This window comes from Trichoplusia ni, chromosome 10, assembly GCF_003590095.1.
Source record: "Trichoplusia ni isolate ovarian cell line Hi5 chromosome 10, tn1, whole genome shotgun sequence".
Taxonomy (NCBI): Eukaryota; Metazoa; Arthropoda; class Insecta; order Lepidoptera; family Noctuidae; genus Trichoplusia; species Trichoplusia ni.
In genome coordinates this window covers 2,917,780-2,942,373 of record NC_039487.1, presented here as the reverse complement: position 1 = coordinate 2,942,373, position 24,594 = coordinate 2,917,780, and the positions used below count along the sequence as shown (strand labels likewise).

The window sequence follows — 24,594 nt, the reverse complement described above, 5'->3', positions numbered from 1 at the left end:
AAGAATTTTATTTACATTTATATTTGCTTTTATTAAATACATATAATAGTTCAATGTATAAAAGTAAAATACATAACATTAATTCTTCGCTGGTTCGATTGTTTCTCCACCTTGAATTTGACCCCAGCCAATCAATCTGCAAACAAAAAAATAATTAAAGACTTCAATCTACACAAGGTTGAAAAGAAAATTACACAGAAATTTTGTTACAATTCAGTTAAAATATTTTTTGTTCTGTAGTAGCAGACAATTATTATGTGTATGTCTTTACCTCCAGTGATTTTCTACTCTTCTGCTGAGGGCAACTTTCTCTCCGATTTCTGTGCACACAGGGTTGGTAAGAGCTATTTTAGCCAAATCAGCCTTAGTAGCAATTACTCTGCCTCCAGTACTCAAAGATCCAATGTTAACCAGTAACACCTGAAAAAATTAAGTTGTAAATAGTTTGCTACACTTGACCCCAATTTTGGTGAGAAAGAAAAGTTAAGCAAAAAATTATATTAGGTATCTTCGTGGAAAAAGCAATTTGCCAAAGATTTTCGATAAATGTATATTTTGTATATCGGTAAAAGCTAATTTAACCTAATGAGCCATTCATAACACTCCACTCAAAATAGAAAGACAGGATCACGGGAAACCTGCTAAGTGCAGGATTAGAGACAACATGTTGTTTTAAGAGAACTTGAAGAAATCGCTATAGCAACACACTTTCAAAGGTCCGCCTTATCTGCATTACGTTACATTCTTATAGCAATGGTTACTATAATTCTGAGTGAGTACTAGAATATAGTACCAACCTCGTTCTTAGTCAATTTCTGGACTTTGGCTGCTTTCTTGTCACCTTCAGTGCGCACTCCGAGTAAACGTTTCAATAGGTAGTACGAAACTTCAAGCTTTACGAAAATTCCCGGCAGAGCTCCAACAGCGCCAAGTACCTAGTATCAAAAAACATAATTAGGCACAGTTAATCTGTGAAATTATGTAAACTCTAAATACATATACGCAACTGAACCCATCCTGTGTTTTCACAATCTTGATATAACAGAACATGGTTCACTAGTAATATTGCAAAGTTTAAATTAATTTCTTAAAAACAATCACATCTGACATTAATTTTAATCTGATTTTAATTTTTTCTGACATACAAGAAAACATTCGTAAATACATACCTGACCAACAAGACGATCAGCACGACATAAAGTAGGTTCAATTTTAGTACCGACACCAATAAGACCTCCAGGTACAGCATATTGAAGCTCGTTCTGTTCAGCGAATAGCGATACAATACGGGAGAAAATGGGACGGCATGTAAGTTTACCGTCAGCATCCTTGCTCACTAAACCTGGTCGAACCTGTGTTAAACAAAAAAGAAAACATATTTAAAATTATACTAAGAATTTTCTGAATGATTAATTATCAAAGGTGCTCGAAATTAATGCTCACCTCAATTTCCATGCCAACTGTAAGCACTCCCTGCAGAATGGAGCCACCGGCGACACCTCCCCTCAGATCATCGACCTCACAACCAGGTTTGTTGACGTCAAACGAACGAATGACTATCATCCGAGGAGGCGACGAGAAGTCTCTCAACGGTACCGGGATCTTCTTTGTGATGTACTCACATAACACCTAAAATTACACTAAGAAATGAGCAAATTCTTTCTAATATTTATTTTGGGATTTAATAACGCGGTTAAAATTAATTATTTTGGTGCAAAAAATGCCAGAGATACCTTCTCGTGAAATTAACGATAACATTATTATGAAGTTTATGTACCTCAATATTATACTTCAACTGAGCTGAAATAGGTATGATAGGAGCGCCCTCAGCTACAGTGCCCTGCACGAATTTGACGATTTGTTCATGTTGCTCCTTTGCCTGGCCTTCCTTTACCAAATCAATCTTGTTTTGCAATATGAGTATATGTTTAAGTTTCATAATCTCGATGGCAGCCAAGTGTTCACTTGTCTGCGGCTGGGGGCAGGATTCGTTCCCTGATTGTAGAACATGGTTAATTAAAGACAACGCAATATCGTATCTGCAGTTATTTATATTAAAAATAATCAAAAGTGAATATGAGTTGCTGATAATGGGAATAAAATATGTTTATATGTTTATCTGTATTGATTTTGTACTATACCTGCGATAAGAAGTAATGCGGCGTCCATAACCGCAGCTCCGTTAAGCATGGTGGCCATAAGAATGTCGTGCCCAGGGCAGTCGACAAAGCTCACATGACGGACCAACTGGAACCGGCCAGTGCAAGCAGGTCTCAGGCACGGGAAGCTGTCGTCCTTCGATGAACCGCCCGATATGAAGCTCGTGGGTCGCGGACATTTTGGGTTGTCACATTTGTAGATTTTCGCGTTAGCGTAACCTTGAATCATGATCATCGTTTTTCATTAGACTTATGTTGAGATTAATAATGAGGACCATGAACTTACTAAAACTTATTAATATTAATAAGATAGGCATATTCAGTGAGGTTTCGTTCGGTGGTTTTTTTAAAAAGCAATCTATTATATTGCGGATTTAGAGTTTATTTAACGAGTTATTGAAGAATTGGCTATAGTAGATTAGGTAGAAATAAAAATATATTCAGGTAAATTAACACTTTTATTAAACTAAATTATATTAAAAATGTAAAATTTTAGAAAGGTACTACAATAAGGCATAGTAATATAATTAATCAATACAGTAATGTCTATCTAAAATATGCCTTTAAAAAGGCTTAAACAACATTTGAGTTTGTCTCACTGACCATAGGTTTGCTACGTAATTTTTATAAGGGGCTTCTCAAACATGAGTTTCATAACCTTCTAATAATCGTTCGCCCGACCCATTCAGGGTTTTGAGAGACTAATGTGTAATACTAAATTATGAGCATAAACACCGGAACACAAACGATAATTCCAAATACAACAATTCACTAACAGTAACAAATCCATTGTTTCTAATAATACTTTCATTATATTTACATAAGGCAATTTTAGCACCTCATTATTATTTTTTGTCAAAACCCTCTTATATCGAATTGACATAAGTCGAGGACAATTTATCTGTTTACCTACTTTAGGTACAGTTCTGTTTAAAGTCGCGAGTAAAAGGCGAGTGACGCACCAAAAATATTTCATAATATTTTTAAGTGTGGTATCAACAATTATAAATTTATCAGGAATATTTGCCAAGGCAATTGTAATAAAAACGCATTACAAAAATATTTTGTGTTAATTCATACTATGTTGTGGATTTCTCATTTTCAAAAACAAGTTAGTCAATATCAATATTGTCCCAAATGAGATTCTCCTAAATTGAACAACCCATTTTAGTAACATTTTACAAAACAGTGTCATTTCAATAAGTCTGATGTATCTAATTGTAAATATTATTTATAACAACAATATTAACATTTAAAACAAGTATTTTCGGCATTTTAATGCACCACATCTACATTCAGTAAGATTTCTGAGCATTGTTCTATTTTGCTGCTGAATTTCAAATCGAGACTTAACTGGCGACACTGGAGCCACACCAGCAGTAGCTTCTGATCCACTCGGTATTTCAGTGTCGAAAGAACTATCTTTATCAACACTTGTACCATTAGCTTCTGCTTCATCATTCTCTGAGGCTTTTTGCAAGTAATCAAAACATACTTCCTCACCCATTTCAATATCTCGCGTTGCAAATAAAGCTAACATAGGTAGGTTAGGATCGAGGCAATCCGCCCATACTGCCCACACACCAAGATTAGGATCACAGGAATGATTAATGAAATGTGATACATTTCCTAAATGAGCTGCATCCACTACATAGGGATTCTCTACAGAATTAAAGTCGAGATCGAATAAATATGTCAGGCCATTAGCGTCATATTCTCGTCCACGTTTTTCAGCTTCTTCAAATGTTATAACTTCGCCAACATATTGACAAAGAAATTGACCTTGTTTAATGGGTTGTTCTGTTTTAACTCCCCATCCACAACCATTTGATGTTCGAAATATACTCAACTTAATATTTCGCCCTCCTTGTACAACACGATTACAGCATTCTGTTGAACATTTGCAAGCTTTGTTACATTCATAGATTGGTGTTCCTGGAGAAACTCTCAGTCTTTTCTTGGCAGTATAAGCAAAAAATCCGCCCTGCATACCACAGCAGCTTTTAGAACGACAGTTGCATGCCTGGCACTCACACCCAATTGGGGGATCACTAGGAATTGTGACACTACTACCAGGTATACATTGGTTAATATAGGTAAAGTTTTCAGGTGGACCTGCCAAATCAAAATTATTTTCCACTACAAGCTTTTTAGATTTATCAACCTGATTTAAATGTAGCTCCCAATGCTTTAGTTTCATTAACTGCCGACATCTTTTTCTTGTTACTACATATAATTGTAAGATGTCTCTTGCTTCCTGGACAAGATCTGTAGCGTAAAGCTCTTGTTCTTCAGACAAAATAATCATTGATAGCAATTTTAATGTGAGGGCTTCTTTTAATTTAGAAATATTACTGTCTTCTATTTCAGAAAATCTCTTTATTAGTTGTTCTTCACTCAATAGATTTCCAAATGAGATCTCTTCCTTAAGTGTTTCCAATTTATTGCAATATTTTAGTTCTTCATTAACTAAAAATTCCTTCAGTACACTAGGACAATTATCTAGATGTTCAATTGGTTCCCATGTATTTTCACTGTCTGGCCATCCTTTCCATTTTATGTAGAAGTATTCTTTACCAGAATTAAATTTAAAGTCTAGAATTTTTTCAATAATGTATTCTTCTGCTTCTTGTTTGCTTTTTTTCTGTTTTTTGGCAGCAGGGACCTCTTCATCTTCGGAATCTACTGATAAGTTCCTCTTCTTTGATTTCTTCAATTTCTCAAAGAATACATTTTCATCTCTTTCATCAGCTCTTTCACGATACATTTTAACAACTGAGTCGGACAGGCGCTCTGCAACATACCATGTGTTTTGATTAATTTAGATTATCTACATTGATCTTACAAATTTAGAAACATTCAATTTAATTTTGTGGTGCTTCAATTTTCACATGGTACATTGCATAGCATCTAAATGACTATAGTTGTTTTAAAATGTTTATTTTTTTGTTATGACCAAAAGACTTAAGAGTATAGTTTTAGTAATAAAATAATTTTGGAATCTTTGTTTTGTGTTATGGTAATAATCCACTACCAAATCAATGATGAAACCACGATTGTAAGTGTGTTATTAGTTAAAATAATAACTTTCCATTACCATTTGTTAAATATGGCTAATTGAGGCATTAGAAGACATTTTTTTTGTTAATTTATATTTAATAATCAAATAAATAAATGAGAAAGACGCTTTGCTCTGCAATGCAACAATGCAGACAATATCCGTGTATTTTGATATTGAGAACAGGTTACAAAAGTCAAAACGATTGAAATGAAAAAATCATAGTAAACAAAAAAATGTTAGTGTTTTGAAACATCAGTTACTCTGATACATACCTAACTTGATGGTAATGTTCCTCTCCAGTTCATTTTTAAATCGTACAGTCTGCACTCCAGAGATAGCCTTTACAACAGTGGACTTTCCATGGGCTACATGCCCAATGGTACCAATGTTTATTGTTGCTTGCCTTGATATTACTTCAGGGGATAAGGCAGATAGTTTGGTAACATCCTGCAATCATATCAATAAGCTCAATCAATTTCTATACATATTATTAAAACTAATTGAGTTTCAATGAAAATAAACAAAAAAAATATGAGTTCTATAAAGTAAAAACAAGGTTAATGCTGTTTCACGCAAGTTGGTTATGTAAATAAACACCTTTAAATTTAAATTTTCAGCAGGGATTTACTCTTACTATAAGTAGAAGGTACATGTGTAAAACATGTAAAGGTTATGTGAAAAACTTGCAGCAGTAATACATATACAGATTCGTTATTTATGTACATCCTAAAGAGACTCATTAAAATAGTTTAAGTATGATATTTGGATCATTGAAACTTACCAATTTGGTTAGGTCTTGCTGATGCAAGTTTGACTGAGCACTTCGCCCTTCACTCGAAGCCATAATTGAAGTTTAAGCGAACTTATTCGCTCAATTATATATATTTTAGAGAAACAAATTATCAGATAATACTAGGTTTTACCACATCTAAATAGGGTATTAGCATTAAAATAAGCTAAAACCGCTAACGTAGGCAACGGATTGCAGCTTGACGGACATGAACGGAGATGGCGTGCCAATGCCAAAGTTGAATTGACCAAAAAGTAAAAAAAAATAGTCGATTTTAAGATGTGTGACTTAGTAACTAGGATTTGCAATATTTAAAAATAAGCAGTTTCCTGATACCCTCTTTTCCATACGTTACGAAGCGTGTTTCTAAAAAAAGAGAACTCCATGTGACGTGTTTCTTTTTTCACTACCATGCAATATATTGTCTTCAATGCCTTCATAAACAGAAATCCTGAACAAGATAGCCTGAGTGTAGCCAGCCGATACATAATACATTAATTTTGTCGTCTCATTTTAGATTAATTTCATCCTTGGCAGGCGTTGGCAGGGTTTACCATAGACAGATAACGTGTTGGAGTTTTCTTTGATAAAATGTCAAAACATAACATTTTGTCAGCTGGATGTCTTGTCAGAAGCAATGTTGTGTCATTCAATTCTGTCAATAAATAAATTTTAGAGGCTTTAGTTACCGCGTTATATGATAAATTATTACAAAATCAATACAAATGTGATTGTGATTAGCAGTTTTATTTAATTAGAATCGTACAACATGATAATAAAAAATGAGGATGTACAAGAACAAACTAAAAGGTTGCGGTTTAAGTCTATATCCAACTCTCAAAATTCATCCGGCGATATAAATTTTGATAAAGGAGTTAAAGAAATGAAATATAAAGGTAAGATTGTTGGTTTGCTGAGTACTTGTACGAGTGGATTAAAATTAATAAATGGACTTTAGTAAGGGCAAAAATATACAAGTTACACCTACTTATGTTTCAGATGGAGAAAAGGCAGCCTCCTTGTTTGCATTCTTGCATGTGGAACTAACGCGAGGCTATTTGTTAGAACATGATGAAGAACGGTTTTCTGCTAGACGCGAGAAAGTCTATTCTTTCATAAAGATCCCTCAAGAATTAGAGAAATTTATGGCATATGGATTTTTTCAATGTGCAGATTCATTGCTGTTTGTTTACACATTTCTTCCATTGAGGTTTATTATGGCATTTTGGACCTGTTTTAGCAGACTATTTAGAAAATGTTTTGGGTAAGTTTCTATGGAACCAGTTGCAATAATTTATTGCCAATGTAATTAATAAAATTGTGTTTTCAGATTTTATTCTAATTCTCGTCAAAGCATATTAAAGCCTGCTGAAACATGTGACATGCTGAAAGGTTTCATCCTGTTAATCTGTAGTATATTAATGTGCTACATAGACACAAACATGATGTATCACCTGGTCAAGAGTCAGAGTGTGATGAAATTATATATCTTCTACAATATGTTGGAGGTTGGGGACCGGTTGTTTTCAGCTTTTGGTCAAGATACCATAGATGCTCTATTTTGGACAGCTACTGAACCTCGAGATAGAAGGAGGGAGCATTTGGGAGTGATACCCCATTTAATGTTTGCCATGACTTATGTCTGTATCCTTTTAAAAAAACATATAATAATACTTACACCATACTTTTAAATCACCCGCTTATATACATGAACAACACAAAGAAGGAGGATGTTTCTATTTTTTTTCTTTAATATACAGGGTGTAAGGAACACCGTGACTTTTCCATGGGACCTGAGTTCTAGACATGATTCCAGACCCCACTGCGTTGGAATTTTTTATCGGTCTTTTCATGAAAATTGCAGTTTTTTTTCGCGTTTTTTTAATTTTATGTGTCATAAAATCATTTGTCCTACGTATTTCAATAATATTTTCATAAACAAAATCATTATTAAGCCGTTTTCACAAAAAAAGGCAATGTAAATGAAACACTAAAAACTGCTCCCGATCAGCTGATTCGTAAAGGTACTCGTCGGTCATCGCTCTCTTGCAAATCTAACCGAAAGTGACGTCAAAACCGAACCAATACTCATGAGCGACAAGCGTAAGAGATAGCGAAACTATTGCGCGCGCACTCGCACGCATTATTCGTAATCCTGCCTACTATTCCTTTAAAAAAAGCCGCGCGCTTTGTAGGCACCGCTAGCCGCCTTTGTCGACACCGCCAGCGCGTCGCCGACACCTACAGCGGTATCGGCGAGTGACGTACCTGTGACACTGGATAAAATAGTACATCGATTTTTGTTACACGGGTTCCATGTTATAAAATAGAAAATCACCTTCTCAGCGTTTATCAACTTATCACGAAATTTATTAAAACCTTTTATTATTAACAGTTTATTTTTGTTTAGAATTCTGTAGTTCTAAAACATGTTGTTATAAACAATAATTTATTTTTTCTAAAATTAAAGTCTGTACTAATATCCATCATCTACTAATGATATTCCTGCCTAAAAATTTTTATCATTTTTTTTCCTACGAACTGCTGAATAATTATTCCAGTCACATAAAACAATTATGTTCTTACACAAAAGTACATTTTGTGATTAATCAATTTTAAAGGTTTAAGTTAAGTACTTCATTGTCAAGAATAATTTTACGATATTTACTTCGACCTCATGTAATTTATCGATAAAGAATCATAGGTACCTAGGTCCAACACTACTCAAAGGTAAAACCGAAAGTTCGGCTTTTTTCAAAATAGTACCTATTTTACTCAGTTTGTTCCTTACGCTAATCGAATGTGCATGTGCAATCGGGTAATTCGCGGACTAATTATCGTGTAGGCAGACAATTTTATTGTGTTAAGTGATATAAGTGCGTGTGTTGTGTGTGTATTATTTAAATTACGATCCTAGTAGCTCGATAGGTTATTTTACCGCCCGGGAGAATGGCAACATGCTAATGTGTTATGGCGAAGCACGTGGCAATGCAAGTCTCGCGATGAACATTTACTGGACGCGGTACTTTTTGCCCCGGGTTCAGCAGCAGATTTTTCGCCGCGCCAAAATTTGTGTGCACGTAGCTGGCGGACATTTCGAAATTTTCGAACCTTATCTGGTTAGAAGTGAGCGAGATTAAGGTAAGAGTAGGTTTGATTTAATAATACACAAGACACAGATTGAAGTCAGAATAGTGTAAATTGATTGGTATTTTTTTGTGATTGTTTTTCGTTACATCACAACATTTTTATAAAATGCGCGCGCGTTTCGAATGTTTCGATCGTGTCGCCGAGTGTCGCCCTCCTACCACATTACAGTTCGTGTAAGTACGTACGCTGAGCGTAAGGATCGCGCGGTAACCAATTCATTGCGTGCTCAAAAATGACTAAATCTATAAATATTAATCTCCGACGGTAGGGACTTCTTTAATATTAATTAACACGTTATTTTAAAGTCATTATGCGACTTTGGTGGTACGGTGTTCCTTACACCCTGTATTTTTGTCATGCGCTTAGTAACTGGCAACCTTCATCAACCAACTCTATGCAATTTTTTTTCGAAACAGTTATTTCCTATTTTAATTTGAAGTAAATTTTCACATTATGTAATTAAGCACTGATAATATGTTGTCAAGCAGGTTTTTTTATAAAATCTTAGTCATGCCAGCTGAGTGAACCTCACATATTGATAAATCATTTACAAATAACCTTTTGTTGCGCTGATAATTAGTTAATGATAATATTAAGAATTATGGCTAAGCAGTATCAAGTTTTGATGCAATCTCTAAAACTATTTTTTTGCTAACCCAATGCGAAAGTTTTAAAGGGTTTACATGCATGTATATCCATAATAGTGTGAACCCTTTTTAGTATAGTTTCTTTAATAGATGAGCATGTTTTTTGTCATTATCTGCCCTTGCCAAGTGTGAAGTATCTAGAGGAAACTTGTAATGTTTGAATAAAACCCTTAATATTTTGTTCAGTTCTTCATAGCTTATTGGTGCTGTTTCAAGCAACAACACTCAATGTTGCCTTTAATTCTAATAATAAAAGTCTTCTCATAATAATGATGTCTAACAATGTAAGTATTTGTGAGGTGTTTTCTTTATTAACTAAATTTTACAAGAAAGGATAACAGTGAGATAAAAGCAACTGATGGAGACAATTATGGATTTATCATATATTTGTATATTATTAACGACCCGCTCCGATTTCGCACGGGTGCAATTCTAATTTAGATTTTAGAATTTCTTTAACATTCTTCAATTTGATAAGAATTAATACTATCTTAATAAAAAAAAATCGAAATAAGTATTGTGAAAAATATAATATTATGTTACCATAAAATTAGGTAGAGTGAGTCAACCTTAAAAACCTTTCTATGCAGACCTGTTGATGGTGTGCAATATTGTAGAATTTTGATCTATCTCGTAGAATGAAGATAGTGTTTTCAATGAAGCATAAAAAATGCCATACATTAAAAATCTTCAATTTTTGTTTGTCCATTAAATTATGCATGTATCATACTTTGAAACCACGCTCTTGCATCACTCTATGTATTAAAAAAAACCGCATCAGAATCTGTTACGTAGATTTGAAGATTTAAGCATACATAGGGATAGACAATGCAACTGTCTATGTTTTACAATATGAGTTGATATTAATATCTTGAATGGTTTAAATTCTCACAAGGAACAAATAGCTTTTCTACATGTTTATTAAGTGGATACACATAATAAATAAAACAACTGAGTCTTGTATATTTTTATTGTTTTGTAAGACATGAATACTTTATTAATCCTGAAATGTCACTTTTTTACAGTTTGTTGAATTAAAAGGCAGTGTCTTCAAAAAGTTTGACAAAAACAACCTCTTCCAAGTGTCCTGCAGTGATGTGAGGGAGCGTCTTCACCTGTCAGTGCTGCTATTCATCGTAGTTCTGCAAACCATGAAGGAATATATGTGGAGGGAGGAACGCTTCTGGATACTGGCACCAGACTGTGTACTGGTTCTAACTTTTGAAGTCATTATTGATTGGGTTAAGCATGCTTTCATTACCAGGTAACTATGTGAAATAATGTGTATTTTTACTGTCCTGAACATTGTACAAATATTCAAATATATTATTATATCAATATTTTTATACCTAGGTGTTAATAATACAAAGATTTTTAGTAAAATTAATCAAATAAATCTCATAAAAAATGTGTATCTATAGAATATTACAATTAGGTATCTCTAATAAACTCTAATTAAGATTCAGTGCAGGAGAGAAGAGTAGAAAAAGATGCTGATATTAAAATAAACTTTATACCAATGTATTAAGGTTGATTTTAATGCTTATTTTTCCTCTGTTATACTATAGCCCGATGATGATAGTAGGCGATATTGTAATCGTGTAGATCTCTAATTATTAAATTTTTCAATTCCATTCAAAGTAATAATAATAAAGTTATATTTCATTATGGTTATTTTTCCCAGGTTCAATGAGATTCCGTATGGAGTGTACAGGGAATACACAGTGAGCTTGGCTTACGATGTTGCGCAAACCAGACAAAAGTATGCATTCAGTGACCATTCGGACTTAGTGGCCCGTAGAATGGGATTCATACCTTTGCCACTGGGAGTTGTTATAACAAGAGTGTTGGTCCATGCAGTCAAAGTAGATGGGTAAGTTAATTTATAATAATGTCGCCATTGTAGAAGAGTGAGATGCCACTATTCGCTCGCAGTGAGTGTGATGCGCCCTATCGCTTCCACCATGGCAAAGGACCTACATTGAGAGCTCAAAGTACAAGTATAGGTTACTTTTAATCATTATTATTGTGTGTACAAAAACGTAAATTATATTTTCAGGTTTGCGGCAATATTTTTGATATTCATCGCGTATTTGTGCCTGATATCAGTAAGAGTACTGGTATCTATTGTGATACTTGGGAAGGCATGTGATTTGATAACTCAACATCAGTCGGAGAAAATTGACAGCTACCATGCTACGCCTAAAAAGTAAGAAAATAATTCAAAACGTATATTTTCGTAAAACATTAATAAGTTTAATAAACTAAATTATTATTCATTTGTCTTTACAGAGAACAAAAAGATTTGACGACAAAAGATAATTCTTTTGTACACAAAACACCGGAAGCTGAATTGTCGCCTCCGAAAAAGCCAACGACACTGAAATTTACTGTTCCTGAAAATGTTATACTGGTATTATTATATATTAAACCTTACGTACTTGACTAGCTTTTATAATAAATATTATTTTAAATTGTAAAATCGTACCAACCAGCAAAGAACATGAAATGTAAGATCTTAAAAATAAATTATTTCTTACTTTAAACTGTTGTTAAATCTACTACTAGTTACGGCCTTATGCATTGTATAAAGCTTAATGGCGCGTTTATAACGCTATATATCGTTATCTCTGGTTTTATTACAGAGTGAGCCACTGGTGGACGCGTCGGTAGGCGCTGCGGCAATATTCTCAAACAGCGCTATCGATCTCAACGGCGTTTGTTATCTTAATGACAAAATGAACACGCAAGTCAAACAAGAGGCTGGTGATTTTCTCGAAGCTGAATTGGTAATTTACGAACTTATTTTATAAATTAAGGAAAACTGTTTCAAACTGAATTTAGTTATAAATAAAACAAATTGAATACAATAATAGATTTCTCAGCAAAAAGATTTTTCCTGTAACTGGTTAGGTATGCTTTCAGCTTGTGTGTTTTCTTGTTTCATATATGAAATTTAAAAGCTTTTGCATATAAATAAATAAATGAATAAACTTATAATAAATTTAATAAAGAAACATTTTTCTGTCCGTCACCAACAGTAATTCTGTCTACATGTAGATAAAGTTTTTTTTTTTAACAAAAAACGACTCGCGCCCTAATGAATTTAATCCCTGTGTCGCGGGGGATTTCACAAACCTACAAACTACATGCACAATGACATCCAGACTCAGAACAAGCCGATGATAAGCCGATCCGCTTCTGTTTTGTAAGTGTGTCTGGGCCTGCAGGTGGACGTGAGCCGCAGCGCGCCGTCGATGGCGGCGGGCGCGGCGCCGGCGCGGCCCCGCTCGCCCGACGCGGACGGCCTCAAGCGCCGCTCCGAGTCCGAGCCCAACCTCGTCAAGCCCGACGACGAGGACACCTAGCACACGCTCTGCTGCCTGGTAAACATTACGCTCTAATAACGCGCTCTAGTCTATCCTCGACATAACATTTACATATATTAGTCGACGCATCTAAAAAGGACTCTGAGAGACCTTGCATGACTACGTGATTTTCTATCGCGTTATACGATTGTCAGCTGTCATTATTATATGCCATCAGCGAACATATTAATTTGGTGGCTCAGAGCCCTTTTTAACTGTGTTGAAATATACAGGGTTGATACTACATTTGGTTGAGCCATCCACCTTTCGAATCACTTCAAAATATGTAGTACAAAAATAAATAGCGTAAAATAAGAAAATACATTTTTCAAACAAATTGTATAGTTAAAAATCAAAGTATTTGCAACAATCACGAACATGACAGCATGTTCAAAATTACAAATGGAAAAAAATGAAACCTGCCTATGAACTAAATTACCGCAACTATTTGTCTATTTTTTGTGTATAAAACCTGCAAATGGTACCTTAAATATGTGGTATAAAGTGAAGCCCGTTTGTCGTATCAACACTGTATAACGACATCCATGAATAAATAAAATAAAATTGTTCATAACTGGTTGTTTATAGGAAAAATATAAATAGTAATGGAACAGCGACGCGTCTAGATTTTGTTTTCGTGTGTGTAGTTTTGTACCGGAGTTGACTGGGTTTTGTATTGAATATTTTTAGATACCTCGCGTCTGCAATTTTTTGTGATTGGAATGTACATTAATATATTTTATATTTTGTTCTTATAGTGTATGTTTGAATAGGTCTTTCAGAGAGTTCTGAACCAATCAAGGGTCCTAATAAATGCCTGGTATAAAAATAGTATAAGTATTAGAAGGAATGGACAGACAGATTATTACCTAAGTACCTTGCTTTCTATCTGGTAAAGGACGAAGCTGTAATAATAATTATACAATTAAATTAAACATTATTTCAGTATAAAATGCATGTTTCTTTTATTTCGTACTTGGTAGAAAGAAAGTTACAGCTAAATTATATAATTGAGTGTGATAACAAAAAAAAGAAATTTGGTGGCCTGTTGAGATATGACCGATTTCAATTGGCTTAATGAAATAACGATATTGTTTTGTCTTAGACGTAGTCTAGATTACCTTAATCGTTAACTCGAATAGGTAACAGACGATATAGCTTAAACTCTAAGACTGATATGAATTAGGTGCTTAATATATTCAATTTCTATAGCAACGTTTATTTATTTGTTTAAAACCCTAGGTGTGTGGAATAGTTCAAAGTTTTGCTGTTTATCATTCCAATGGTACTAAATTTGTTGTAGATTATTAGCGAGTTGATATATCTGTATATAACATGACATAATATGCAATAAGTGTTTGGTTAACGCACATTTCCTATTTGTACCGGTATGTTAATACTTACATAAGTACCTATGGACAGAAACAACGTGTCATTATAGATTACTTTAGGTTTACCAAGGGACAGTGTAATAATTGGAAAATGAGATATATAGAGAATTTTATTCATAAACATTGTATACGCTGACGACGTGGAGAAACTGTTTAACTCTTAGACTAAAAAAATGTTATTTTGTCTACCTTTTTAGTCTAAGAATTAATGTGTTGTAACACGATTCGGTAATATTATGTTATCGAAGTTTATTAAAAACCTGTTCATAAATTAGTAGGTGGAACAATGTATTAGGCTTAGGTACATACAGCATTTTATTACACTGGACAACATCTTACAAACATTTATTGATAGAAAGTTAATACAGTTAAAATACAATAGACATTTACCTAAATTAAAAAAGTTATAAAATTGTATGCTTAGTATAAAATTCGACCTTATCCCTAAGTAATAAAGAAGTTAGTTTTAAGGCGTGAAAGTCTACGCCTTTTACAAAGTGCACATAATATTAGAATAACATTAGCAATAGGTATTGAAGTAAAATTGTCTACTTTCTCTGTATTTAAACTACCGTTTATTGTTCCAATCCACACTTCCACACTCCACACTCTGTTGTCCAGTGTTTTAGAATGATAATGGATAACGTGTTTTCGCTTGGTAATGTTTTACATTTCTGTAATTTTATTTCTTAAAAGTTTGACACATTCAATCTCCATGAAGTTTCTATTCTAACTACTTGTAGCTAAACATCTGTTTCGTGTTTGTTTTTTTTATAAATTATATCACAACTCGTTTATTAATACAATTTGTTTTGACTTCAATACCTTTACCCGTATAAAAGACAATATTATATATACATTAGGTATACCTACTTGTATATTTAAATAAATAATAAACCCTATCAGGTAACATAAGAATAGATAAGGTTCTACATAATAAGTAGTACATTTTTGTACATATAATTAATTATTTTATACATATTTATCATAACTTAATTATTTAAAGATTATTAATAGAGTATACATTGATTGACCTGTCTTACACTTATCACATTTTAGTACCTACAGTTATCTAAACTCATACACTACTACTATTCATAAAAATACTGCAATATCGATACTTGATGTAAAAATACTTAGGTAAGTATATTACTCATATTATTAATGTTGAGTAGATTCAACATAGCTAGGATAATACATTGAAAATAAACGCCACCTATCATTTGTCACAAAATTATCTGTGGTCGATACTAACTTTGTGTTAAAAGCGCCATCTCTGAGCTATCAGTGGCATCTCTATGTTACGAAGTTGCTTGTGCTCTTAAGATTACTGACTTGTCGTTTAGTTTTATCTGTGGACTCTTTTTAATATACCTGTATGTAGATGGCGCTAGTTGTAACATTATTTTTATTCAGTTAACAAGATGTTGAAAATACGTAGGTACTTTAAAAAAAATATATAATAAAAAAAACCATAATAAATACTTACTCCGAAAAGTATTGCCCAAATTAAAGCTTTTATAGTCCAACTAAGAAATGATTTGCGAAAAAAGGTGTAAACAATTATATTTTAGGTGCAGGTAATCAAGTATATCCACAGATATGATTTTATGATGTTTTTTTGTGTGATAGTGCAATCCATAACTCAAGACTAACTAACTATTCTACCTTTTTCAATAAATATAGTAATATCAACTGATCTCAATATTTAATAGATAATAACCAAATGAGATCATTCATTTTGATGGAGATACCCAAGAATATAAAAAAAAATATATTAAGCTAGAGAGTTAAATATTTTTTCTAATACTTTAAAGGTACGACTAGAATACTAGATATAGATGTTCTCAAGAATAAGTTTGAATTCACTAAAGGTATGTGAATGTATGTATTAACAAATTCACTTTCCTCTTTCTGCTGCTATAACATACTTACCCTATTTAAAGAACTTATTTACTATTTTGGGGTCTCTTAGAATATGTATGAGGCAAATTAAAAACATAAACTCCAAGATTCAAATTTTCAACAATTTGTATTTCCTCACCTTAGGTGGATTCATTAAATAAAAATTTCATTTCTCTTATATACACATTAAATTCAAATTTAGTCAGAGTGTATTTACAAATATTTTAATTAAATAGAATTTAGTAAAAATTAGTGAGATTTAACAATACTTACCTAATTAAAACTAACTATATTTAGAACATCAACAACATCTTTCACACAGGTGAAATACATAATGATAGCTTAAACAATAATCATACACAAATCTCATAGAATTCGTACTCATTCACTATCAGGTGAACACCATATAAGTAAGATATCGTATTTGTTCAAAGTTTTAAAGAGTTAGTGATTTACATGAAAGTGTGTGTGATGCGCGGCATCTTAGCACGGGGCTGTATGCAATGTCAAACTGGATGTAACTCAGAGTGCGAGATCGCGGCGTCACCCAGTGCAGTGGGCAAGTCGTAACTCGTAACCTAATACAAACACCGTATATCAATAACGTTAACGTCATGCAACATTATGTAAAATGTGTAAGAATTTAGTCTTTTCCGTTTCAATTTTCACTCAATTGTTTAACATGAATACGCTTCATAATACCTATCTACTCTAGCCTTGTCTATCGGAGACTTCGTCTCTTCTATAACAGTAAAAACATTATAAACTCGTACACCACATTCTAATCGCGCGCGGAAGCAGGGTGGCGCGCTGCGAGTCGGCAAGGCGCGCTACCATGCCGCCGCGGCATCACTCTACAGAAGCTTTGTAAGCGACCGAAAAACTGGGAACGGTGATTTAATTCAGTGACGTGTTGCCATTTCTAGACATATACAGTGCTACGGTAAGCGAAGACAAAATTCACATTGATCGAAGTGAATACGTGCAGGTAGGCGGTGACAGAAGTCTTACCGCTCCCATGTAAAGTTAACAGGCTGCAGGTGCAAGAGTTAGTAATATTATTGTCAGATATCTTAAATTCATAATGACCGACGTTACTGAAAGGCCAACCCTGTAGTTTTATCACTGTTCAGTGACGTTATAACAGTCAGTTATAGATCCGGTTTGTTACGACTGCACTATTTGCTGATTCCTACTCTAGAGAAATGATCCTTAGGTAGTCTCAAAGACTTCCACAAAGTATTTAAATGGATTAATAGTATCATAAGTTGCGAAGGCTGTTCTCTAAAACATTTCACTTGAAGTATTCAAATGACATTAGTTTCCTACTACTATTTGTGCTAAATTTTGTACTCAGTTATGAGAAAAAAGGGGACTAAACATTTTCGGATGTTGAAGATAATTTCCCGCATTACTTATGAACTTAGAAATGACTTGCTCAATAATAATGAATGATGAATAATGGCAATAGACCTACAAGTACACGATTCTAGTAATCTTAAAGAAGTTAATAAGTAATGCAGACATTTTACATCTATCGGTCGGCCTACAACCGTTTTGTTATGTGTAGTAAACAGTGTAACATCGTCATCTCAGTAACTAGAACAAAAAAGTGAATCTTATACGTACTTTTACATCTATACAGAAACTTATGAGTATTATAAATAAAGGGCCTTGGCTACACTTGAAAATAATTATTAATGATTAAGAGATCATAATTTAAACTCTACTTGCTAAACTTTTACTAGATTAGTCTATGTAATAATACGTACACTATAAAAATATATGCCACTGGGGAAATGTCATAGTGAAATTACGGAACAACAAGTGCACAAAGAAAGAGCAACACACGGTGTCAGCGGAGAGAACGTTAGTGGAAATGTAGAGCTGTCGCTCTCGTAAAGGTAACTGAAGCAGACTTGAGCAAATTTAGTTAAATTAAACATTTGAGCAAGAGAAGATCATGACAGCAGCTGTCGAAACGTAAATATATTAAATTAGTAATGGCAGATACTGATATCTATAACACAAATATAAGAGTCGACATTCTCACGTATATACTTTATCTTCGACTAGAAATATAGTATAACGAAATAATCATAGTTATCACTTATTCAGCAGTCGTGTTATACTTATTTAATTACATAATTATGTAAATTAAAATTGCAGTGGCACGTTATAAAGTTAAATTAATGGCACAGTTTCACGTTAGTTATGTCAAATATAAGAATTACATATACCTACAATACTTAAGTGGTAGTCCTAGGCAGAATAGGTTACCTCCGGAATTTGTCACATAATTGGATAGATATCAATTAGTTCTCGCTGTCGATGTCAAGAAGACGGTATCAGTCAAGTTATACTTAAGTAATTCACATGTAACACCATAATAATCCAAAATGGTCACTTGATAAATAATTACAACAACGTACAACTAATCGATACTTAACAAGAATACATGTTTGCGAGCCGCAGTTGAACCTATGCGCTGCCCGCCGGACTGCCAGCATCAGACAGATAGATATGTGTTCACATAACGCCGCGGACGACAGTGACTTCATGTCACCACAAGAGGCGAGACAGTTCTCTTTGCACAGAAACGTAACGACACGTACACTGGACACTTTAGGCCACATCGCTTCGTATCTACGTTTGTTCCCAGTCAGGTTTTCAATTACCCTATCTAATTAAATAAATACATCGAGCAAATCGAATCCTACCATAGTTATTACAAATATGTATAAAAAGATATATATAAATTTCAGTGAATTTACAAATGTAGAGTTAATAAAGCTTTGTTAAAGACAATTCATTTACACCTAAGCGATGAAATTATTCAATAATCTCAACGTGAAAGTATAAAAAAGTTCAGTTGTCCACGAACGATTCACCACTGGTATCGTCAGAGGTGTCGGTCGAGGAGCCCGCCGCAGCCGCGCCGCCGGCGGGTGTCGGATGCTAGAGCGTGGCGTGCGGGTGCGGCTCGTGGTGGTGCGCGCCGCCGCCGCCGCGCTCGCGCTTCAGTCGCTGCTTCAGGTGCACCTTCGCGTGCCGCTTCTTCTCGTCCGAACGCGCGAACTTGCGGCCGCACACGTCACACGCGAATGGCTTCTCGCCGGTGTGTGTGCGGACATGCGTCGTCAGGTGATCCGATCGGCTAAACGAGCGCATGCAGATTCGACACTGGAAAGGTTTCTGGCCCGTATGAATGCGTATGTGCCTCGTTAGCTCATCAGACCGAGAAAATCTGCGGTCGCAGCCTTCCACAGGGCACGCGTACGGCCGCTCGTGGACGGGGGTTTTGCTAGGCCTGTTGGGGTACTTGCGAGGCTTGACGGCGACGAGTCGCAGAGGCTGCGCACTTTGCTGGTACACTTGAGATAGAATCTCGTGACCTTTGCTCGTGGACGGGTTGTATTCAGCGAGCTGCACAGGCCTGTCGCTCGGTCCAGCCGGGCTCGGGTACGGCTCGCGCTTGGGCAAGCCTGAGGGCCCGGGGGTGGGCTGCGGTGCACTGGCATACTCTTGGGTGTCCCACGTATGCTGCTGTTGCGGCTGCGGCGGCGGGCGGTACTCGCAGTGCTGCGGCTGCGGGCAGGGCTGCTGGGGCGCACAGTACGGCTGGCACTCGGGCGGCAGTAGCTCGACGCGCTCCTCGTACTCTTGCTGGAAGTACTTGTCGACGCTGCCAGGGCCGGGGCCGGGTGGCAGCAGCCACTGCAGTGGCGGGGAGGGCGCGCGCTTGCCTGCGCTGCCGGCCGGCGGCCCGTACAGGGAGGCGCTAGCGCTTGACGCGTTACTGGCATCCTCGGCACGTGCGCCGGGAGACAGCGAAGCCTCATGCTTGTGGCGGCGAGGCGAGCATCCTAGTGATAGTTCATCGCCTGGTAGAGTACCTGTAACAAAGTAAATAATGCTATTGGTAACGCTACATTACGTTATTATGAATTACCTTTTAAACGGCTCCGACTTATGAAATATTCATTTACATTAATTTAATAAAAGAGTTTGTTTTATAAAGTAGTCTATAAAGTAAGGATAGTTTGGTCGTGTAATCCGGAAAAATAGGCATAAGTTAATCGCGTTAAACGTTCGGGACTTAAATGTCTCAATTATAATTTCCATAAAAGGCCCTACCGGTACGGTAATACCTCAAAATAAAACGTTCAGTTTCAGATTTCGACGTTTGTTTTTAATTAACAAATACTTTTTGCTTGTTAGTTATGGTTTGAGCGGAAGAGACAACGCCACGCGACGTCGATAACGTAGGAAGTCGATAAGGGCGTATCACTAAACTATCCGGACAAGTACCGAGCGATCCTGTTGACTGCTGAATATCACCTATTGCGAGATGGTACAAAATAATTTAAAACGAAGATCTTATTATTTTAGCCCGTGCCTAATTATAATTTAAGTTAAAGATAATAGTCAAGCTACAAAATTATGTGCCAATCGATAATTTTCAAGTTTACCTAGTTTTCTGCTTTTTTTTTAAATTATGTAAGATACATCATTAAAAAAAATATATATTAGTCTTTTACAACATTTATTGAAAACCTGTTATCGTAGTTACAAGATTTAGTGTTATATTTGTTTGGGGCGATTTAGTTTTGCACTCATTTTATTCAAAAATAGGTAAATCGTTTTATTTGGTAGAATCTTATTAGATATGATTAATAATTTGTGTGAATGTAAAATAATCGCTACATTTTACATTATATTTTTCATTCTGGTTATTAAAATGTTCATAGCGTCTTTCAAAAAAATAAAATCATATTGGACCTATGTAAAATCTTGCTCTTTAATTAAGTAGAGTGTACGCTACTCAGTTCCCATTTGTAAAATAGAAGGAATTATCAGGAATACAACCATAATGAGCTTTTATTTTTTATAATTGTTAAAAAAAACTAAATTTTAAAACAAGTGCAATTTCTACTTAAATCTTTGTTCTTTCTATAATTTTTTGATAAAAGCATATAGTGCATTTACTCACGGTTTGAAATACTTTATTATTTTCCTTTAAAATAATATTGTATTTACCCAAACAGATATCACAAAAAATTTTTGGACGGTTTAAATAACACGGCACTTATAAGAATGTAGAGCACGGTAAAGGATCGCGAACGATAGCGCCGGGGTGAGGTCGCCGCCGGCACCTAGCACACAAGGAAAGCTCCATTCAGCTTCACGTATCGATCCGAACATATGACACGGGCCGCTGAACTTTCCATTTCACTTCAAAAATTTTATGAACACTATAACTTGAATCGGGACGCGTAAGCTGCCTTCCTGCACCGCATAACGATGAAAGGGAATATCGCGGAAAACTATAAGCTTTTCACGGAAACTAGAGCACCGCGGAACGTGAAGGGCATCGAAGGACATTTTGACGTTGAAGGAGAGCGCATTGTTTATTTACAACGTTATCGGTCGGTGGCCGGCGGCCGGCGAGGGCGAGTCCCGCCTACGGATGCGGGACTCACTGGTGGTGGGCGATGGTATGGACTCGCACCTGATATCGTCGGGGGTTCCAACAGCGTAGGGAAGAAGGCGGGCAGGTCCGATGTGGTGACGGGCGTGTTGAGGTCGGTCGGCGTGCCCGACGAGGGCATCGGCGCCGGCGCCGGCTTCAGCGCACAGTCGAACCCGAGCGCGCCCACGTCAGCTAAGGAGAGCAGGTGCGGACCGGAAGGGTGATCCGCATCGGTGCCCATCCCGTCCGGCACCACCTGCTCCTCGGCCCACGGGCCGAGTGGAATTACGAACAACGCCAGCGTGAAGACGGCCTCTCGCGTGGCCGGTGCGAAGGGGACTGGCGCCGCGCGACCCCGCAACGCAGTTTTATCAATGAAGCCGCGGTCCCATATTCGGTAGCGGCGCGCGCAGCTCCGCCAATAGCGCGGCGCGCTGCCCCCCCGAGGCTGACGTCACCGCCCGACGCCGCCCACCGCCCGCGCCGCCCCCCCGGCCCGCCCGCCGCCCGTCGCCCGCTGCTCGCGCCACGAAGCCTCCGTGTTCCTCCTGCGCCCAGTGACTGGGCTCGCGAGCCTCCCGACCCGACTACTACCTCCATGCGTATACTTACTATACTTCTATTGTTCGTTTATCGATATTCAAGCTTCTTTACCTCTAGCTCGCTCTAGATCGCTTCTTGCAGATTGGATTTTCTTTTGTACTATGATAATTAAATCGGTTTTTGGTTATTTCTGAAGTACTTTATTCTTTTGTAGAAGTAACATTCGTATTTTAAATATAGTTATTAACAAATTAAATTAATTAGAGAGTCGTAAAAGTTTCAATCTATGAAAACTCGCCAAACTTGAGTCTATTATTTGTTCAGTTTGATCCAATATTGGATTTAATTTATTGATTTTAGAAATATAATAAATTAATTTTATAAATAAATCATTATACTATTTAAGAATAAGAACTGGCGTATCACAGGGAGCTGGAAAATTTGACATTCAGTATTAACAATGCTTTTATATTATTATATTTTGTATACCAATAAAAAAATGCGTTGCCAGTTTTTGACTAATAAAATTTTATACTATAATATATGCAAATAGTGTTTTTGTCTCGTCAATAATGAATGTTATTTATTACTTAACCTGATGTTTAGATTGTGATTTCGTAGATAAGTAGAATTTTATGTTCAGGTGATCTACATACTGTGATTATATTACATATCGAAATATATTCTCTGCTCTAGATGATTAAACACGGATTTAGTGATGTAAGTATAACTCGACAGCTAATAAATATTAATTAAAAAAAATTATATTTACCTGTTCCTTTAAATTTTATTACGTCCCCAGTAATTTATTAGAGTCGTATATATTTAACATAGCCAAGACATTTTGGCAGGGTATTCTAATATTGTAGGACTTGACAAACATATTTGGCTTGAAACATGTTACGAATATTTGTTATATTTTATCGACACTAACCAATAATAAATACCATAATTACTTCCCGACATAAATCATTGTGTACGATAGTTGTTTATAAGTGATCAAGTGATAATTGGTTGATTGTACAAACGTATGGTTAGCAATAATTACTGGCTAGGTGTAGGTTTAACTGGTGGGCGGTGACCGGAATCACTCAAGATCAAGGAAAAATAACGCCACATATATACATGCACAAATATAAAGGTACAAAATATGTATATGTACATAATTGTGACACAATAAGCCCGGTGCAATTTCATTGAACTATGTTCGTAATACTAAAATGTGAAAGAATGATAAGGAAAATTAAAAAAGCACGCGTTTTTCCTTATTTGTGAGAATGTTTTGTATTGATTTCGATTGTATTAAGATAGCTTTTATCAGATTTGAGAAATATAAGAAAGCTTCCGTCAAGCTTTAGTGGGAAAAGAGTCATAGACTTTTTAAAACTCTAAACTTTATCTCTATACTTAGTCTGGTGATGAGTTTTGAGATTGTAAAGATTTTTCCCAAAACGGTTTTTTGTGGCTTTAAATATTTTATTATTTCGAAAAAGCTCACGTTGTTTTTACACGAAATAATTAAATGATGAGTAATTTATATTAGGTACAACATTACAACATTTGGCGTTGTCGCTAGAAAGAAGAAGCATACCTACACGTTTTCCGGCTAAAGTGTCTTAAGGATGTATAAGGTACCTATAAGTGTTATATCTACAAGTACTAGGTAGTTTTCGCATTTAAAAAAAAAAACTGGATACTTAATTCTATTCCTGTAAATCTTTACAAACAACAAAAATGTGTTTTCAGTTTTTCACAAACATTCTCGAGGTATTTCAGATGTAGAGATACGCGGTCGTCGCTCGTCACCTAATTAGTTTTGACGTCTGCATATTTCATGACGGATATTTATACTACAAGGAATATGCTAGTTATTTGATAACAATCTCAAGTGAAATGTACTCATGTAGATACCCAGAAAGGAACTTTAATTTATTTCTGGTAGAGATTGTTTCTAAGTAGTTTGTGACTGCAAATTAGTATACCCCTTATCTCAAGCTGTTCAATAATAGATCACCTCTGAAATACAGAATACTAATGATGTGTATGCGGACCGCGAGTAGTGTAAAGCGAGCGGTGCGGCGTGCGGTGGCAGGACAATGGCCGCAGC

General features: G+C 35.6%; 3 protein-coding genes across 6 annotated transcripts in view; 1 reads left to right on the top strand and 2 right to left on the bottom strand.

Moving 5' to 3' along the window:
- LOC113498294 (protein TAPT1 homolog) overlaps positions 1 to 15,369 on the top strand; it is a 30,591-nt gene extending 15,222 nt beyond the window's left edge. The window contains exons 1-10 of one of the 2 annotated variants that reach the window (XM_026878258.1): positions 6,653 to 6,906; positions 7,010 to 7,274; positions 7,341 to 7,654; positions 9,994 to 10,091; positions 10,833 to 11,071; positions 11,492 to 11,680; positions 11,867 to 12,016; positions 12,100 to 12,220; positions 12,453 to 12,596; positions 13,038 to 15,369. In XM_026878258.1, coding sequence (XP_026734059.1) covers positions 6,780 to 6,906; positions 7,010 to 7,274; positions 7,341 to 7,654; positions 9,994 to 10,091; positions 10,833 to 11,071; positions 11,492 to 11,680; positions 11,867 to 12,016; positions 12,100 to 12,220; positions 12,453 to 12,596; positions 13,038 to 13,175 — 1,785 coding nt within the window. In that variant the 5' untranslated portion in view covers positions 6,653 to 6,779 and the 3' untranslated portion in view covers positions 13,176 to 15,369. Of the gene's footprint in view, positions 1 to 6,652; positions 6,907 to 7,009; positions 7,275 to 7,340; positions 7,655 to 9,993; positions 10,092 to 10,832; positions 11,072 to 11,491; positions 11,681 to 11,866; positions 12,017 to 12,099; positions 12,221 to 12,452; positions 12,597 to 13,037 lie in introns of those variants that run through there. The other variant, XM_026878259.1, reaches the window with a different exon arrangement.
- LOC113498295 (eukaryotic translation initiation factor 2 subunit 3-like) lies at positions 6 to 6,243 on the bottom strand. 2 transcript variants are annotated; one of them, XM_026878262.1, is made up of 9 exons: positions 6,002 to 6,237; positions 5,493 to 5,667; positions 2,142 to 2,378; positions 1,778 to 1,995; positions 1,444 to 1,629; positions 1,170 to 1,352; positions 798 to 935; positions 272 to 420; positions 6 to 136 (listed from the first exon to the last, which is right to left on the bottom strand). In XM_026878262.1, exons 1-9 carry the CDS (start codon positions 6,062 to 6,064, stop codon positions 79 to 81), a joined length of 1,407 nt encoding a protein of 468 aa, XP_026734063.1. In that variant the 5' UTR covers positions 6,065 to 6,237; the 3' UTR covers positions 6 to 78. The 2 variants fall into 2 exon arrangements, with proteins under 2 accessions (XP_026734063.1, XP_026734061.1); XM_026878260.1 differs by lacking the exons at positions 6 to 136; positions 272 to 420; positions 798 to 935; ... (2 more) ...; positions 1,778 to 1,995; positions 2,142 to 2,378 and adding an exon at positions 2,599 to 4,952 and having other exon boundaries at positions 6,002 to 6,243.
- A 1,203-nt stretch (positions 15,370 to 16,572) lies between the features above and the next one.
- Positions 16,573 to 24,594, bottom strand: part of LOC113498016 (E3 SUMO-protein ligase EGR2) — a 29,327-nt gene continuing 21,305 nt past the window's right edge. The window contains exons 1-2 of one of the 2 annotated variants that reach the window (XM_026877894.1): positions 21,984 to 22,421; positions 16,573 to 20,367 (exon numbers count right to left, since the gene is read on the bottom strand). In XM_026877894.1, coding sequence (XP_026733695.1) covers positions 19,430 to 20,367; positions 21,984 to 22,185 — 1,140 coding nt within the window. In that variant the 5' untranslated portion in view covers positions 22,186 to 22,421 and the 3' untranslated portion in view covers positions 16,573 to 19,429. Of the gene's footprint in view, positions 20,368 to 21,983; positions 22,422 to 24,594 lie in introns of those variants that run through there. The other variant, XM_026877893.1, reaches the window with a different exon arrangement.